This window comes from Oreochromis aureus, linkage group 15 (genome assembly GCF_013358895.1).
Source record: "Oreochromis aureus strain Israel breed Guangdong linkage group 15, ZZ_aureus, whole genome shotgun sequence".
Taxonomy (NCBI): domain Eukaryota; kingdom Metazoa; phylum Chordata; class Actinopteri; order Cichliformes; family Cichlidae; genus Oreochromis; species Oreochromis aureus.
The window spans coordinates 821,039-838,283 of record NC_052956.1 but is presented as its reverse complement, the minus strand read 5'-3'; the positions used below and the strand labels follow the sequence as shown (position 1 = coordinate 838,283).

Sequence of the window (17,245 nt, the reverse complement as noted above, 5' to 3'; positions counted from 1 at the left end):
TCCCGATTGGTTACATTTAAAAAGGTAGTTTGTGTTAACAGATTGAGACACGCTCATTATTAATACCTAGGGACGGGTATCGTTTAGGTTTTATCCGATACCGGTGCCAAACCGGTACTTTTGAAACGGTGCCGGTGCTTAAACGGTGCTCAAACCGGTGCTTAAAGAATGGAGAACACAAACTTTGTCCAAAAACCTCTCATGTTTAGCGGTTTTTTTGTAAAAAGATAACAATGTTAGCCTTTTCTGCAGCTATAGGGCATATATGGTCTCACTCTTGACTGGAAGTAGTGCTTAAACAATGGAAAAAACACAAACTTCCCATATGGAAAAGAAATAGTAAAAACTTATACAAGACTTGCATAACATGTGGCCTACTTCATATAGTGAATCATTTAAGGCTTATATGATTCACTCATGAAAGTGGCCACTTTCTCATTACTTTCATATATTGTTTTAGTAAGTATCCAAAACATACAAGTTTCATTTATATAATTTTTCAAGGGATCTTATATCTGTTTTCACTCTTGTATGCTTTTCATACAAGTTTCACACAAGACAGATACAAACTTTATAAGATTTTTATATATCTTTTACATATGGGTTTGTCCAAAAATCTCTCATGTTTAGCTGTTTTCCACTCTTTCTTTGGTCATTTTAGCCTTTTTGGCCAGGGTGAAGGGAGTATTTGCCATCAAACAAGAAGACAGCCGCATGTAACTACGACGGTGTTTGCTAGTTCACCTTACATGCATTAATGTGATAATGTGGTTAGCGTACTCAACGTTAATTACACACGAACAACATGAAGCTACTCACGCAGAGGAGAACGGCTGCTGCTGCCATCATCATCCGTCATCATTTCTGCTACGCTGACAGGGCTAGGGGCCAGGACTCTACTCTTTTGGGGGGGATGTTGCTAACTCCAGGTCTGCTAACAGGCACCACACCCGCAGTAGATGTGCATGGTGTGAGGTCTCGCAGCAAGCTATCAAACACGGCGCATTTCTCGGCTTTAAAAAAAAACGCTATGCGTCGCCAGGTGTTTCATCAGATTTGAGGTGTTACCTTCTTTGACAGTATCACAGTATCAGCTTAAAGCACTTGTTGCAGGCTGCTGAGTTTGCACCTTTTGCTGTGAAGTACAGCCAGACTTTTGACCGCTTCGCCTTGGGCATTTTTAATCTGTAGCTCTGCTCTGAAAGAACGTACGTACCTGGCCCCGCCTACTATCCTCGGAAACGTAAAATGATTGGCTAGAATTGGCTCAGGAAAAAAAAAAAAAAAGCACCGAAATAAAGCACCGAAATGTGCGCTGCTTTTCGGTCTGGTTACTACCGCTTATGTCAGACCGGACACCGGTACCCATCCCTATTAATACCACTACTTAATCCTGTAAATCATAAGTAAACTATGTCAACTGTGAAATAATTGCTGGAAAATTGTTTGGAAAATGTTTATTGAATCTGCTGTCGAGTAAAAAAAGACTTTTAAAATTCAATTTTATTTATATAGCACCAAATCACAACAACAGATACTTTATATGTAAGGTAAAGACTGAGAATAACTGAGAGAAAACCCCAACAATCCCCTATGAGCAAGTATTTGGCGACAGTGGGAATGAAAAATCCTCTTTTAAGAGGAAGAAACCTCCGGCACAACCTGGCTCAGGGAGGGGCGCTACTTTTAAATACTCTAGGAACCACAAATAAGCATCGAGAGCAAACTGTTCTTGGGTTGATGGGGTACTAATTATTTCAATGCATGTGTTTTGTTTTTTTTTTTTGTTTTTTTTTTGCAATTTACTGCTTAATAATATATTGTTCAGTTTATTTAAAAACATGATACATTTGGAGTTACAGGATTAACCTGTAACAACTCAGCTTAGGCAGATGATCTGCTATGGTGACCCCTACAGCAAGCACGCTTCTGTTGCTGGACTTGTTACCCCTCAGATACACAGCTACATGACTTTTCTTTGCTCCTTAAAGCACTTAGAGTAAAATAAGTATTAATTAAACACTAACTTATCATGTATTAATGAATTAATAAATACATTTCCGAGACATGGATTTCAGTCATTTGGAAATATTTTTGATATATTTGCAGTTTCTCTTTGACACCATTGCTGCTAAGGTGAAAACAACCACTGTAAGAATAATGTGGATAGATATTTCCGCATGCGCACACGTCTGTTCAGGCATGTTGTCAGACTGTTCCGTTGTAAGAAGGTGCAGTGACATTTGCGGGACAGCGACAGTATGTAGGACATGAATCACATCAAGAAATACAAACACTCAGCCGCCTGCTCCTTTTTCTAAGGTTTCTCCGAGCAGTTGCTCCGTGCTGCCTCCCTGAGGAGCTTATAATAAATAGCTAAGTGACTTCATGAAGTGTTCTCCCGTGCGCTCTCACTCCTTCTCCACTGTGCCACTGCCATCACTCCACCTCTTAGAGACTGTGCCCAGCATTTCAGCTTGTTGTATAGTTTGTTCTTTTAGGCGCTCACGTGAGTGGATATTTTTGCACCACGTCCCCGAGGATTGGCAACAATAAACAGAAAATGCCCCCCGCCTTTGTTCGGATATCTTTTTAAATATTTACAAGTTGTCATGTCATCTCTGACTGGAAGAGGAGGAGAGGGGTTTCCAGCCTCGATCAGAGGAGGACTCTGGGTAAGTCAGATTTGTTCGTTTTGGGCAAAATTTGTTAGCATTTGTGGGGGTTTAGAGTTTCTTGAGAGTACTGTTGCACTAGAAAAAACAAAACATTAGGGTGTGGTTACAGTAGCCCAAGTCGATTGATATTTAATTTCCCCCTGCCAAAGCCCACATACATCCTTATTTATCATGATTTATTTCTCAGAGCACAGAAGTGCAGCATCACTTTGAGCCCGCCGGCTTTTCCGCAGGGAAGGACCGCCAGTCCAAGGAGCGCCCCTCTCCTGTGGGTGCCGGAGGGTCCAGGGGCGACCCATATCGGAATATGTGCCAGAGAGCAGACGATGTCCCGTCTTACAAGTCCCTCCCTGGATCTGTAGGAGACCGCATTCGGACTACCATGTCCTTCAGGACTATATGTAGAGGAGGCTCCATGTCGGCGAATCCCGGCTTTGGGAGGTCCGATCGGAAAGTTGTGCGTTGCGAGAAGTGCTCAGCGACCCTTGTTGCTCTGAAGAAACAAGCCCTTAGCCTGGCTGTTCACCATCACTTCTCCTACAAGGTCAGTGACAATGATGCTGTGATGGAAAGGGGGTTCATGTGGCATGCATGCTTTCGAAGCAGTCTATATAATTACAGTAATAATATCGTGTTTGGACTCAACAGACAACACGTAACTGAAATGAAATATGAAGCTGAATGCATATGGATGCTTCTCAGCAGGTGCTACTGGTGTATATTTGTTACAGTAATTAAAAAGATGCACATTCATATTTTTTGTTTTTTGATGCAATTCAATGACAAAAGTATTCACAAACTTGCTTTTCCCCCTCAAATAACCCCTTTGGGCATGAATATTGTGAATTGAAAGAATAAATAAGAATAAATATGCATGAAAAATGTTAAAAGCAGACTTTGTGAATCACAATATACTAAATGACTGAATAAATAAAGGCTCTTGCTACCAAATATTTACTGGATTTTATTGTCTTTTATGATATTTTAGTGAGAGTCTGTAAGATTGGGACAGCGTGGACCGATAAACTCCAATACACATGCTCTGAAAGCATTTTATGACACTTATGTCACACAGAAGCATAACTGGAAGTTCCTTTTGAGGCATATAGTGGTGATGCTTAACAAGTGTTCTAAGGCTCATGTGGGACCTTCAGTGCAGCCTTTTAGAAGCGTGCACGTCTGCACATTCATCACCACCAAAATCCATCATTTGGACTCTGAACGCCAAAGTAAACCAGTGACATTCCTGCGCCAGTGGTTTTAAATGTCCATGAATATTTCATGGCGACATCCCTGTGTCATCTCCACAGTCCTCTCCATTGAGGGAAGGCTATTTATTTTTGTCCTCTTAAGTGGGATGGGGCGTGTCATGTTTTTAGAGACCACAGGGAGAGCAGAAGGAAGATGGGAGGCACCGTGCGGCCACAGACGTGGTCAGTAGAAATCTGATAAGCCAGATCTAGCTGCTCGCAGGTTTATTGATCCAAGCGTGATTTCTCAGTAGCATCATGGGTGTATAACGTCATCTGTTAAGATGGAGTTGCTGCTGTCTCTGCAGCACCTTATATTCTATCTGTCATCAGTCTAACCTGAAATTCAATTTGTCTTATTTTTGTCAGGGTTATTATCCCTATATATTATTTATGGGGGAAGTTTATTTAGCACCAGCTGTTTCAGCACATTTTGGCTTTGAGTGAAATTTTACAACATTTAAGAGCTCCTGTTGAAGTCCTGTGAGGGAACATCGGTCATTGTAGTGTGTAGGAGGGAAGGCGTTTGGAAAACAGCGGATAGTGCGTGCTGGATGCTGCTGTGTGTGTGACACAGGATGTCTTTCTCAGGATGAAAAACAAGATGATGGTTTTTGATTCCTTCTTGTTAGCTGTGACAGCCGGGGCCAGAGCTGAACCTCAGGTGTCAAAATCTCTGTTTTAAAGCAGCACGATTTTACTTGTTCTAACCTCCTGTTGTCAGATTTTTCTAAATTAAATTGGATTTTTTATATCCAATCCAGATAGCAGCTGTCTATTGCAGTAACACAGTGATGACATGACATTCAGCAAAATGCTAATATTGGCTGAAAAAAGGCACAAACGCTGACGTCTCACTTTTCCTGTTTTATTTCAGACAAAAAAACCCATTTAACAATTATTCCAGGATGACATGCTCTCCGAGAATTTCCAGTGAACTGAGATTTATGACATGTTCCATCCACTTGTGAGATGCAGTAAACACAGTTTTTTCACTGCGCTGTTAAGGATCATAAAGACAGTGTTAATCAATACCTCCATGTAGAAAGTGGCGTCCCATGACTCTGTTCTCATATACTCAGTGATCATTCATACAGCCAGATATCAAACAGAGCACATTAGACTGTTACTGTGTCCTAACGTGAAGATTGGGCTGGACTTATCTTATTTTGTCAGTCACTTACAGGAAAGTGTTGCGCAATAATGAAAAGGTACTATAAACTGTCTGTAACTCCTGTTGCCATGTTCTCTCACTTGTGCAGGACTTGAGTGACCTGTCAGCATTTCTTCATGAAAACCTCCGGGTCCATAGTCGGTCTACCACGGACTTCAGAGAAAGAGATCAGGGGGAGTGTGGAGCCTGCGGTACGAACCTGTACCAGCTCAAGCAAGAAGCCATCAATGTGGCTCTGAGCCGGGGTCAGGCATTAGCCAAGCCGTCTTTTGAAGCCAGCCTCAGCACTGGCTCACTGTTTGGACAAATTGAAGCAAAGCAAGGAGACAGGGCTTCGAGGGAGGCTCTGGATCAAAGCCACACTACTCAGAGCCCACGCAGCCCCAGGACGCCTCAAAGGACCCCACAAACCCTCCGACGAAGGGGGCCCAAGCTCCCCAACCCCGACATGGGCCGCTGGGTGGAGGAGCAGCAGCAGCTGGTGGCTTCTAAATCTGCATCCAGTGCTAATGGTGTCACCACACACCCTTACCGTCAGGTACCCCTATGAGCCCTTCTCTTAGCATTGAATCCCACAGACCCTCCTAACGAGCTATATGGGTAATGTATGCCTTTACGGGTGCACATGTCGGCGAGCCAGTGATTTATAGGCCCTAATCAGAGCCTATTTCGATCCCGTGGCTGAGTGTGTTGTTCAAAAGTACTTTTGCTAATGGAATGGAATTGGGTCATGATTTACCCCTGTCGCAAGAGCCGGCCGGTCAAAAAGCACTTGTGATCAATAGAGGGATGGTCGTATTAAACACTGCGGCTGGCGAAATATGCATTAGCGTGATAGAAGATGGTTGAGCGTGTCCTTCCCAAGTCCCCAATAAAAAAGATTATAAACCTGTACAAGGTGGTTGAGAACTGACTTTTCTGTATTTCGTTGTTGGCTCACTTTGCTGTGAGTCAACAACTAAAAACACCCAAAATCCTTCATTTAATGTAGTTAGTGACAGATTCTCTGACTATATTTGACCTGGTTGACAGATAATGTGTGTAGGCCATTTCACAGTTTTCAGTTTGCTAAAATACTCCTTGAATGTTATTGTAAACTGCATATAAACATATCGTAGGAGGGTGTCTACAGTATAAAATTGCTTCAAGGTTTTCCGGGAGCTGTCTCAAACAGAGCAGCAGCCTGTGGACATATTAGCACGCTCAGCTGAGGGACAAGGACAGATTCATGCTAGCACATTCACTGTAGGAGCTATTCCTAACATTAGCATCCATGAAACGCTTTGTCTCTGCCAAAGCCAAAAATTGATTTCCATTCACTAATCATAAAATCTAAACTTCGTCCTGCTTCTGGTACTGATACCAAAGCTATATATACTTGATATATACTTAGTGAACTGAAGATACGGGGCAGCTTGAGCTTTTACGGATCTGAATATTATGTTAGCATAAAATAAAGTGTGATCTTACATGCTGATAGCACACATTTTTAGAATCCTTCTAAATATCATAAGCACTATGATCTACAGTACAGGACAGTATAGAGTGTATAAGTATAGAATAACGGCAGTATTTCCATGTCGTCTGCTTGATCTTCAGTTACAAACTGGGATATGCAGCTTTAGCTCCAGGCTCTTGGTATACGTATATGTAGGCATCTGTGTAAGGTCCTTTTAAAAGATTTGCCATTTTAAAAAGTCCTCATAAAAACTGAGGCAGCTCTAGATGGCATTTTCACTCAACTCTGAGAATTAGCACTACCAGAGTTAGCTAGCTGATAAAAATCTGCTAGCAGCAATTGTCAAAACTGACAGTCGCCATCCAAGAAGAAAGTCTGCTTTGTGTACTTTTGTCTGAACAGAGCCATTGTTTGAAAAATGACTGATAAGCAATTTATCAGCCCGTGTTATCACTACGTGAGAATACTAATGAGTGCTCAACTGGACCAAAGGAGTCTTCAGAGATTCTTTTAAAAACTGTTATTTTGAAGGCACGTCTAATCAAATGGGACAATAACAGCGCTCCTGTACTGTGCACGACTGTGGAAGAAATGATTCATACGTGTTTCAGTTTGAGAGCAGATCAACAGAGGTTTTTACAGCGTCGGTGAAAGTGAAAGCGTAGGACGAGGAGTGAGGAGAAGAAGGGCAGAGGGAGAACGGAAGAAAAGGAGAGAAGGAAATGAAGCGTGCAAGATTGGAGGCAAGGAATGAAAGGGTTGAAGGGAAGGAAGGGCAACGCGGAAGGAGAGGGGAAAACAAGACATCATAAAAGACTGCATGAGGGAAAGTGAAGCGATAAAAAAACGATTACAACAGAAGACGTGAGTCAAAAAGCAGAAAGGAGGAGGGTTCGGGGAAGTGTGCATTATCCATATTATCTCTGGCTTCCTCATTCCCAACAATGACCGATTTCCTCTGGCACTAATTGGCACTTTGTGTTTGTGATGCTATGAAAACAAAAGTTGACTTTGTTATCTTTCCTTAAGAACGAGCTGAGCTGCTGCCTCAGAGGCCTGCAGCACGAGTTCACATTGAGCTGCGTGCAGTCGACCACGCCACTCACACACAGACACACACAGACACACACAGACACACACAGACACACACACAGACACACACACAGACACACACAGACACACACACAGACACACACAGACACACACACAGACACACACACAGACACACACAGACACACTGTGAACTCATGAATGAGCCCTAAACGCTGGAGCGTTGGAGTGTTGGAATATATTCGCGTAAGGCTGCCTGAGTGATGATGTGACTGTGAGAGGCGGCGTTTACTCTGAATCACGTTTCGCAGTCACTGCAGCCTTCACAAACTATCCTTCACAAATGCAGTTGGCTGCATCTGTAATATGACTAACGGTGTATGTTTAACCCAGCGTGCTCCTCTCAGCCTGCGTGCCCTACTTACACAGACGCCCACCTCATGTTCCTCCCCAGAGTAATTCCCGTGATAATAGCCCCTTTTGGACTGGGTGCTGCAGTGCAATTACACATTTGGATTTTTATAATGAGCTTTTCCCCCGGCAGGCTACAGATGATGCCTATCAGAGCTGCAGGGACGTCGGGGCTGTACAAACCACCTCTAAGATCCCGCACATATCCAGAGTGGTGTCCATTGCCAACACTGCAGCTATGTCCTTTCTGGCTAGGTAAGCCAGTATATGCACACCAAATAGCTGCAAGTGTTTGAAAAGGATCTGTACTGGCTGCAATGACACGCTCCCTCACTTCTTTCCTGTAGGGCGGCTGAGAAGCTCAGCCTGACACTGAGGAAAAAGGGCCATGCTTCTGATCCAGCTCCCTCTCAACTCTCCACCTGCTTCAGGGAAATCATCCAGAAAAACCCACCGCCGCTCCCCACCTGCCTGCTGCAAGCTGCCACTAGAACCAAGGACTCGCCCAGCGTTGGCAAGGTAGACTTCAAATTCTAGCACATCAAATTGATCTGTATTACAACAAAAACATTAACTGCTCAGAAATCCCATCAATACTTGGAGGAGATAACATAATTTAGGCACTTGCTAAAATGTGTCATGAAGCAAAAACAAAGCAGAAACTGTAGTGATCACCAGGCTGGAGACCATTACTGACACTGGGGTTGGATAAAAATACACGCCTGCCTTTTTATTTATTTATTTTTCCTTGATGACACGTTGCTGCAGGCCAAATGTATTTTTTTTTTCAGCTGCTCGCTTTTATAATTTGCTTATGCAGGTCTGACTAAAAAAACGCCATATTGGTCGATGTCATTGTTTGCGTTTATGCTTTGATGCGTCTGCATTGTTCCTTCACGATAAGTCAAATGGAGATAATCTCGTTCCTAATAAATGTTGAACAACAGCTGCATCAGCACTGCAAAGGGAGAAAGACTCGAAAACTGATCGAGTCTAAAGTCTTCGGGAACTTCATTTGTTTAGTTGATCACTAACGCAAATGTCTAGTCAGCCAATCACATGCCGGCAACTCATGCATTCAGGCATGTAAACATGGCCAGGTCAACTTGGTGAAGTTCAAAGTGAACAAAGATGACTTAGGTGACGTTGGGGATTAGGGACATGGTTGTTGGTGCCAGACGGGCTCGTCTGAGTATTTCAGAAACTCTGCTGGGAGTTTCCCACACAAACAGATCTGGGTTTACAGAAAATGATCTCAAAAAGAGAAAATATCCAACGAGCGGCATTTCAGAGTGGCTGATAGAAAGGTAACAGTATCTCAGCTAGTCATTGCAACCAAGATATGCAGAAAAGCTTCTCTGAACCTACAACAACTGTCACGGCGAGTGAGGGGAGCCGTGTGGAAAATAAAGGAGGATCCAAACGCAGGCACTCGTACAGGTGAGAGGGTGGTTTATTAAACACAAAAGAAATGGACAAAACAGCAAACGGAGAACTGAACTATACTGGGTAAACTAAACTACTGAGCCTGAACAAGAACACAAACCTGAACACGAATAACAGCGAGCAGAAGACAGAATGATGGTTGACAGCAGGGAAACACACAGAATGAAGCAGGGTGGATACACAGACGGACCAGCAACTACAATGACTAAAGACGTGACTAAATACACAGAGAAACACAGGGAGATTGCACACAGGTGGTGGACACAGCTGGGAGTAATTAATGAGACGAGACAAGAGGTAAAACTGAACACACTCACATGAGACGCAGACTTTCACAATAAAACAGGAAACAAGAACACTACACCAAGACGCAGACCTGACACTGAGAGACAGACAGAGAATGACACATGGAACCTGAACTCACACAAAACATGAGAACACAAATCCTAAATACAAATAAACAGAAACATGGAACTCTAATAACAATAATCATCATCACCAAAACACCAAGATAACTGAAACACAGTACCAGAGAAACATAAAGAATAATCCATGATGCAAAAAGTAAACCAAAACATAATAAACTCAAAATACTGGGTCCAACGGACCCAGAACCGTAACAACATCAGAATATATTTTTAATCCCAGAGGAAATTATGTGGTCACAGTTGTTCCAAGACAGTAAGAACTGTAACTAACAACCTACCTTTGAGCAGACGAGCTAAAGCAGCAGAAAACCACACTGGGTGCCACTCCTGTCAGCTAAGAACAGGAAACTGAGGCTACAGTTCACATGAAATCAGTGATGTTGGATAACAGAAGATTGGAAAAATATTGTTCAGTCTGATGAGTCTCAGTGTGTGCTGCAGCATCGCATGGTAGGGTCTGAATTTGGCATAAACAACATGAAAGCATGGATCTGTCCTGCCTTGTATCAGTGGTTCAGTCCGGTGGTGCTGATGATGTAATGCTGTGGGGGATATTCTCTTCAAACTCTGTCCAAATAGCACCAAGTGACCATTGTCTGAACACCACAGGATACACACGTATGGCTGCTGACCACATCCATCCCTTTGTGACCACAGTATCTTCAGCAGGATAGCGCACTCAAATAATCTAAAGCTGGTTTCTTGTCCATGACACTGAGCTCACTCAGATGGCGCCTGTTTGCTCTGGTAGGATTTCATCCTGGATGATGCTATCCTGTTAATATGGACCAAAGTATTTCTAGCACTTTGTTGAATCTACGCCAGGAACAATTAAGGCAGTTCTGAAGGGAAAAGGGGGTCAAACCCACTATCGACAAGGTGTAACATGTGAAGTGCACAGTAAGGGTTAGTCATCACACATGGATCCGTACACTGGCAGAATACTGTCTGTGTCATCATCATTTTAAGCAAGCTACAAATACAGTCAATAAGATTTTTCGCTCACTCCAGTACTATCCTGATCCGTGCACAGTGTTTACATGTTTACATGGCATATTACTATAGGATCAATCACAATGATTGTGCTCTGCTTTGCTATAGTGTGTACTTAGAATTCTGCACATCAGGCTAACATGATGGATTTAATGCAGTACTATAAATCAACTCACGGCCACCACCGGATATAACGTGCATCATCTACTGACTGCTTTATAATACACACAGACATCCTGAATACATTATTTAAAAAGGAAAATATATATAGGTTTCATAGTGAAATACGTCATTGGGCAACGACGTGTCCTGTATTGTGAGGTATAAATATATAGAATAAGCCTGGACTGGTGACGAATCATCAAAGAGCCCACAGGCACCATCCTGGAAGTGTTCTGACCATCCGTGTTGTGGGGTAAGGAGATCTCAGTCAATTTGGATGAGATCCTATATCACCCGTCCGTTGTGATACACTATAATGTGGTGCTAATGTCTCCATCTTGTTCCCCTCCTCCCCTCTCCTCACCTCCTCTGGGAGAGAAACTCAGGGAGATCAATATGGCTGGGGGCCCTCCCCTTGTCTCATAGATGGACTCCTGGGTGTAGTCTAGAGTTACAGATAAGGGCTCAAATAGACCCCACTGCCGGCCACACCTGCTTGAGCACTCAGCTTTGTACGTCTAAACGTGCAAGAATATGCATGCGTGTGAGAGCCGAGGAGGATTTTCTCTGCTTGCAAATGGTTCTCCTGAATAATTTAACCCTCACAAAAAGAGTTTGACACATGTTCAATATGGTTAAGAAATCACTTCTTGCGTAAGGTATTAAAATCATGAAGAGGGGGAAAAAATCCTTCATGGGACAGAGGGAACTTATCATGTGGCAGATGGAAAATGGCTTTTCAAATTCAGTCAATGAAGGATGATCTCATAATGGTGTAATGCAGTCCTGTGCATTTTCAGGAAAACCACATTTGAGTGGGTGTCAGAACATACATCTACTTGCAGTCTTGCAGACCTGAATTCAGAAAAACCAATTTTATAATTGGCTTATAAGCCCTAATAGGGCGCGCTGTCTAGTATATGCTGCCTCGTTTTCCTGCAGACCAAGAACTGTGAGCCTTGTTAGGAGCCTGTCAGAATCAGGATATAACTCGATTTAAGAGCTTAAAGCTGCTAAATCTCAGACTTCCTCCAGAGATGTGCATTAAGAAATTAATGTCACGACATGCAGAGATACATCAGGAGGAATGCATCGTCATGCAGCTGATGTATGATGTGTGATGTTGTGTAGTTGCTGCACTGACTGAATCATGTGGTGTGCTGCAGCCTAAAGGTAATATGCTTTTGTTTCAAACCACCATTTTATTCTTGGTTGTCAGTTCATTTATATTTGATGTCCTTACAAAACAGGCGATGGTTGTCCAAAGACAGTTTGTCTGTTTAGCTCAACAAAGTTCACCTCCATTGCTTCAGCATCTCAAAGATGCCCTAATACTCTTTGACATTTATCACTTTGTTCTGCCAGGTTTCTCTTTTCCAGCTGAGGATTTGCTAAGACAGTACAGGGTGGGCCTTTTATATGGATACACCGTAATAACATGGGAATGGTTGGTGATATTAAAGTCCTGTTTGTGGCACATTAGTATATGTGAGGGGGCAAACTCCTCAAGATGGGTGGTGACCATGGTGGCCATTTAGAAGTCGGCCATCTTGGATACAACTTTTGTTTTTTCAATAGGAAGAGGGCCATGTGACACATCAAACCTATTGGTAATGTCACAAGAAAAACAATGGTGTGCTTGGTTTCAACGTAACTTTATTCTTTCATGAGTTATTTACAAGTTTCTCTTTGTTCACAGCCATTGACATGTCGAAGAGGTTAAGACGTGAGGAGCGGCTCGAAATTGTGTTGATATCTGGTGAATGCAGTAGCCGGGTCATTGCAGCAGATTTCAATGCAAGACACCCTACGAGACCACCCATCTCCCAGGCTACAGTTAGCAAACTGCTTGCTAAGTTTCGTGAAACTGGTTCAGTGTTGGATTTGCCAAAATGTGGACGCAAGAAAACTGTCACTAATGAAGAAACATCAGTGGCTGTCCTAGCTTCATTCAGCAAGCGCCCACAGCGTAGCACTCACCGCATGTCACTGGAGAGTGGCATTAGTCGAACATCCCTTCGGCGGATATTAGCTACTCACAAATGGCCAATGCATTTAATAAACTGTAGAGTTTTCAAATAAAACTGTCTCTGTCCTAAAGGCTCTATGTATGATATACATAGTACTACTCAGTCTTGCCTCATTGGCATTTAGATTAAGATCTCATTTTCTTGGTACCTGCTAGCATTTAGCGCTGTATATTTACATACTAGCATCATGTTAGCGTTCAGCTTTTTAGCTTAGACTGGACAGTAGCAACAGGTACATTATAATGCCATTGCAATGAGGTTCAAGCATTAAATATTATACAATACAAACATTTTATAGTTTGCCTATAGTGTCATGCCATGTCATGATATGGTGGTTAGCACTGCAGCAAGAAAGACCTGTTTTTTTGTGTTGTTTTTTAAACCCACAGTCCAAAGAAATGCTTGTCAAGGTTAGGTTCACTGGAAATATTAAACGGGCTGCAGGTGACCAGGAATGGTTGTGCTAGGCATGGGGCAGACTGTATCAGCTAAAATACAAGTTGATGTGGCATTTAGATTGACCCATCTGCGCACTTACGGCTAAATGTAATCGAATTAGCTGTAATTGTGGCCAAGAGCTGCCTGGACGTTAAGCTCAGTCCATCAGGTTTAAACAAGACTACGCTACAACAACTAGGGGATCTATGAAGCCTTGCTTATCCGTAGTGTTGCTTTACCAAATATTAACAAGAGCATGCTACCGTATTCACAATGCTACAACAAGCTCTCACATGCAGTACTGATGGCTGGTTAGAAGTCTTACTCAGGTATTATAGATTCCCTCGATAATGTAAACTTCAAAGCAGCATTACAGGAATGGCCGATGTTTTTCCCCCAAACACAGGTTAGAAATGAAAGTTTAATCCAAGCATTTAAATGACTCTAAATTCTGCTCTGTGATTTGAGGATGTTTGAAACCTGGTATCTGTGTAACTGCTTATAATTGAATGGGAAGGCTTTTCTGACAAAGCACCAATATCTGATAAGGTGGGAGTGAGAATGTGTTGGTGCTGACACTTCAGTGGGTATGTTCAACCTTCCACTGATATTTGATGATTTCCCACAAACGTAGCAGGGCATACAGTTCATACAGCAAACACAGAGTGCAGCTAAACTGATGGAAACGGCATTTTTGGGTAAATAATAATTTGAGATTAAACTCATGCTCTTTGCAATCTCATGGCAGTTGTTCGTACTGTTATTTTTTTCATACAGTATTTTTCAATTGGACCGAATGACCAACAGATATTTTGTTCTGCACTGTGTCTAAATTTCATCACGACTCTGTTTCTATTTCCTTTGGTGAACAGGTTAAAGTCGTGCTGAGGGTGAACCCATCGCTGTCAGAGAGCCAAGGCCAACCACCTGTTCTCCGGATCGACCCATCCAAGAAGAGAGTAACCATAGTGGAGCCGGTCACCAAAAGCCAACAGCGTGGTACCATGACAGTGGGCAGGGATGGCAAAAGTCATCTGAAGACCTTCACCTTTGACAGTGCATATCCTCAGGAGTCAAGCCAGGTGTGGCTCTGTTGAAAAGCATTTAAATATGACTTCAGTTGTTTCTATGGTGATCAGGTTGGCAGACAGTGAGTGGATTGTGTAGCATTACGTGTATACAGCGCATATTTCCTTCTACTTTATCCTATACTGTTAGTTCCCTCTCTCTGTCTGATGACCTGTAAACTGATAGGCCCTGGATAGCCACCACAGTTACACAGTCCATCAATTACATTCAACTTTCTCCAAGCTCTGCTTACAGTATCTAAGTCCAAGGCAATCAGTCTGCATCGCTGTTCTGCTTTGGTTCTTCCTCTGTACCGAGTGCGCTTCTTCAGAGTGGAGATGAATCACAAGCTGCTCGCTGTCCTTTGTTCTCTCGAGCAGGCCGAGGTGTGTGCAGGCGTCTTGGCTGATGTCATCCGCTGTGTGCTCAGCGGCAGCGATGCCTGTGTTCTGGGCTTGGGTTGTGCTGATGTGGGTGAGTAATCGGTCCTTGTGAGAGGCCATGGGTTAAAATCTCAAGATGGGAATGGGATGCTTTTATCATCCCCGGCCCACCTCCTCCTCTATCCCACTGCAATCTTTCAGCCTTTCTTTATCACTTTAAACTCCCTCTGTCCTCTCGATACAGATCTCCAGCCTCCTATCTTTTGTCTCCTCTCCCAGTCAGTTTTCTCTTTTTGCTCTTAAAAAAAAAGAAAAAAAAACTTCTTCCCTTTAAGTTATTCATCCTTCACCTGTTACTTTATAAATAAAAGCCTGTTCATCAATTATACAGCATACATGTGTTTGTAAAAGCTTCCCATTGTTTGACGTTTTAGGCAAATATTTCACTTCATTTTGCTGAAGCGCTGAGCTTAGAAGGGCCTGCAAACAAAGTGGACTGTGATATGTTGCTATTAGAGAGATGGAGCCCTGCACTTAGCGCTAAAGGGGTTTAATAGATTTGTAGCGCACGCACACACACACACACACACACACACACACACACACACACACACACACACACACACACACACACACGGGGTAAGGACAGGGTCTCCTTGGACTTGCTTTTTCACATGACGCCACTCTCCGTAAATCTGATTGAATTAGTTGGCCAGTACAGACTACATGTGGCCCACAGCCAGGGGGATATCAATCTCCTCCACAGAATACTATTCTCTCTGAATAACGGCAGACCGCTCTGCCTTTAATTGGAGTAAACCAATTCTCTTATCCTCATTCAATTAGAGTTTGGATAAGACGAGAGAGGGTGAAACAAGCCCATAACTCAGGAGTAATGTGGGGCAAAAGTGCACCAGAATAAGATACAATATGGCGTCGGTCCATAAAAACATTTATTTGTGCATTCTTGTGAGATTATATATGATGTGTTTTGTTCGTGCCAATGCTTTCCTGCAATTAGCCCTATTTCAAGACTTTGCTATAGATCTGTGATTATCTATATTTGGGAAAAATCTTGCTGATATTTTTTATCACTGATATGAAATCTTTTATTATTCAGTCATTTCTGCCTGCAGTGCATTGCAAGCAAACTTGTGCTCTGTGATGTGCTGTTCTGAACCACGTCTTCTCCCTGCCTTTATTTCAATGTTAACACGTGGATGTTACAGTTCGATGCTCCACAGATTCAACTTTATTTGGTGTGTACTATTTTGAGCCCATGGCCTGGTCTGTGACTATGGCCCCATTGTGTTTGGCAGTACAGACCTGCAGAAGCTGTGATTTTATTTATTAAAAAACCCTGTCACCATTTTCAGAAAAACGGTTTCTGTCAGCAACACGTTACATTGATATGGTTAATATATTTTTTAGACATAAATAATATAAAAACTGTTTGTGCCACTCAAACTGTGTATTTGTGAATGTAGTGTATAATGTGTAGATGCATACCTTCATCTAATTCATATGTAGTAGAGTTTGAAAAGGACTCGGTCCACAGTCCAACTAACTACACTCTTAATAAGTGCACACCAAAGAATCAGAGGGAACCCTAATTAGCAAGAAGGTGCTGTTAGTCGGTTGGAGCTGATTAACTGATGATCTGCAGGTGTGAGCACCTTTGACAGTTTGCTGGTTTGGAGCATTCAGGTGTGGTTAACAGAAGGTCACCCAAATGTGTGCATCCTAGCAAATTCAACCCATGCTTAGACGCTGCTATGCTCAGAGAAACTGCAAAAATACAAGAGCTACGTTTCAGTTAGCCTCAGTTAGCATGTTAAATGTTAAAGTCCATTAAGATACTGCTAGAAAGACTGAAAACATATAGCTTGTTTGGATGGCAGCGTGGCTTAGCTTTGCAAACTGCAAAAATTCAGGATCAATGTCCTTTGAATAGACAACAGCAAAATGTTGGTGCTTGGCTGTAACGCACAGCAACATTTTAGGCAAAACCCAAACAAACACAACAGATCAGTATAAACACCTGATACCAACGGTCAGGCACGCTGGTGGAGGTGCGATGATTTGGGCTTATTTTTGCAGTAACCTGGGAACCGAGTAGTCATATAATCACTGTCATGGCTGTGTGCAGGCAGGCAGGGAGGAAGGACCCAAAATGCAGGACTCGGAGGCAGATGTAAACTCAAAACACGCAGCTTTATCGCTGGGCGGAAAAGGCACATAAACTTAACTAAACAGAGAATACAGAAATAAACTA

The 17,245-nt window shown here is 42.7% G+C and overlaps 1 protein-coding gene across 2 annotated transcripts in view; it reads left to right on the top strand.

Moving 5' to 3' along the window:
• The first annotated feature begins 2,393 nt into the window (after positions 1–2,393).
• Positions 2,394–17,245, top strand: part of kif26bb (kinesin family member 26Bb) — a 30,328-nt gene continuing 15,476 nt past the window's right edge. For both annotated transcript variants that reach the window (XM_039598501.1, XM_039598502.1), the window contains exons 1-7: positions 2,394–2,675; positions 2,866–3,222; positions 5,191–5,640; positions 8,156–8,277; positions 8,370–8,541; positions 14,392–14,601; positions 14,968–15,061. In XM_039598501.1, the coding sequence (XP_039454435.1) occupies positions 2,613–2,675; positions 2,866–3,222; positions 5,191–5,640; positions 8,156–8,277; positions 8,370–8,541; positions 14,392–14,601; positions 14,968–15,061 (1,468 nt within the window). In that variant the 5' untranslated portion in view covers positions 2,394–2,612. The remainder of the gene's footprint in view (positions 2,676–2,865; positions 3,223–5,190; positions 5,641–8,155; positions 8,278–8,369; positions 8,542–14,391; positions 14,602–14,967; positions 15,062–17,245) is intronic.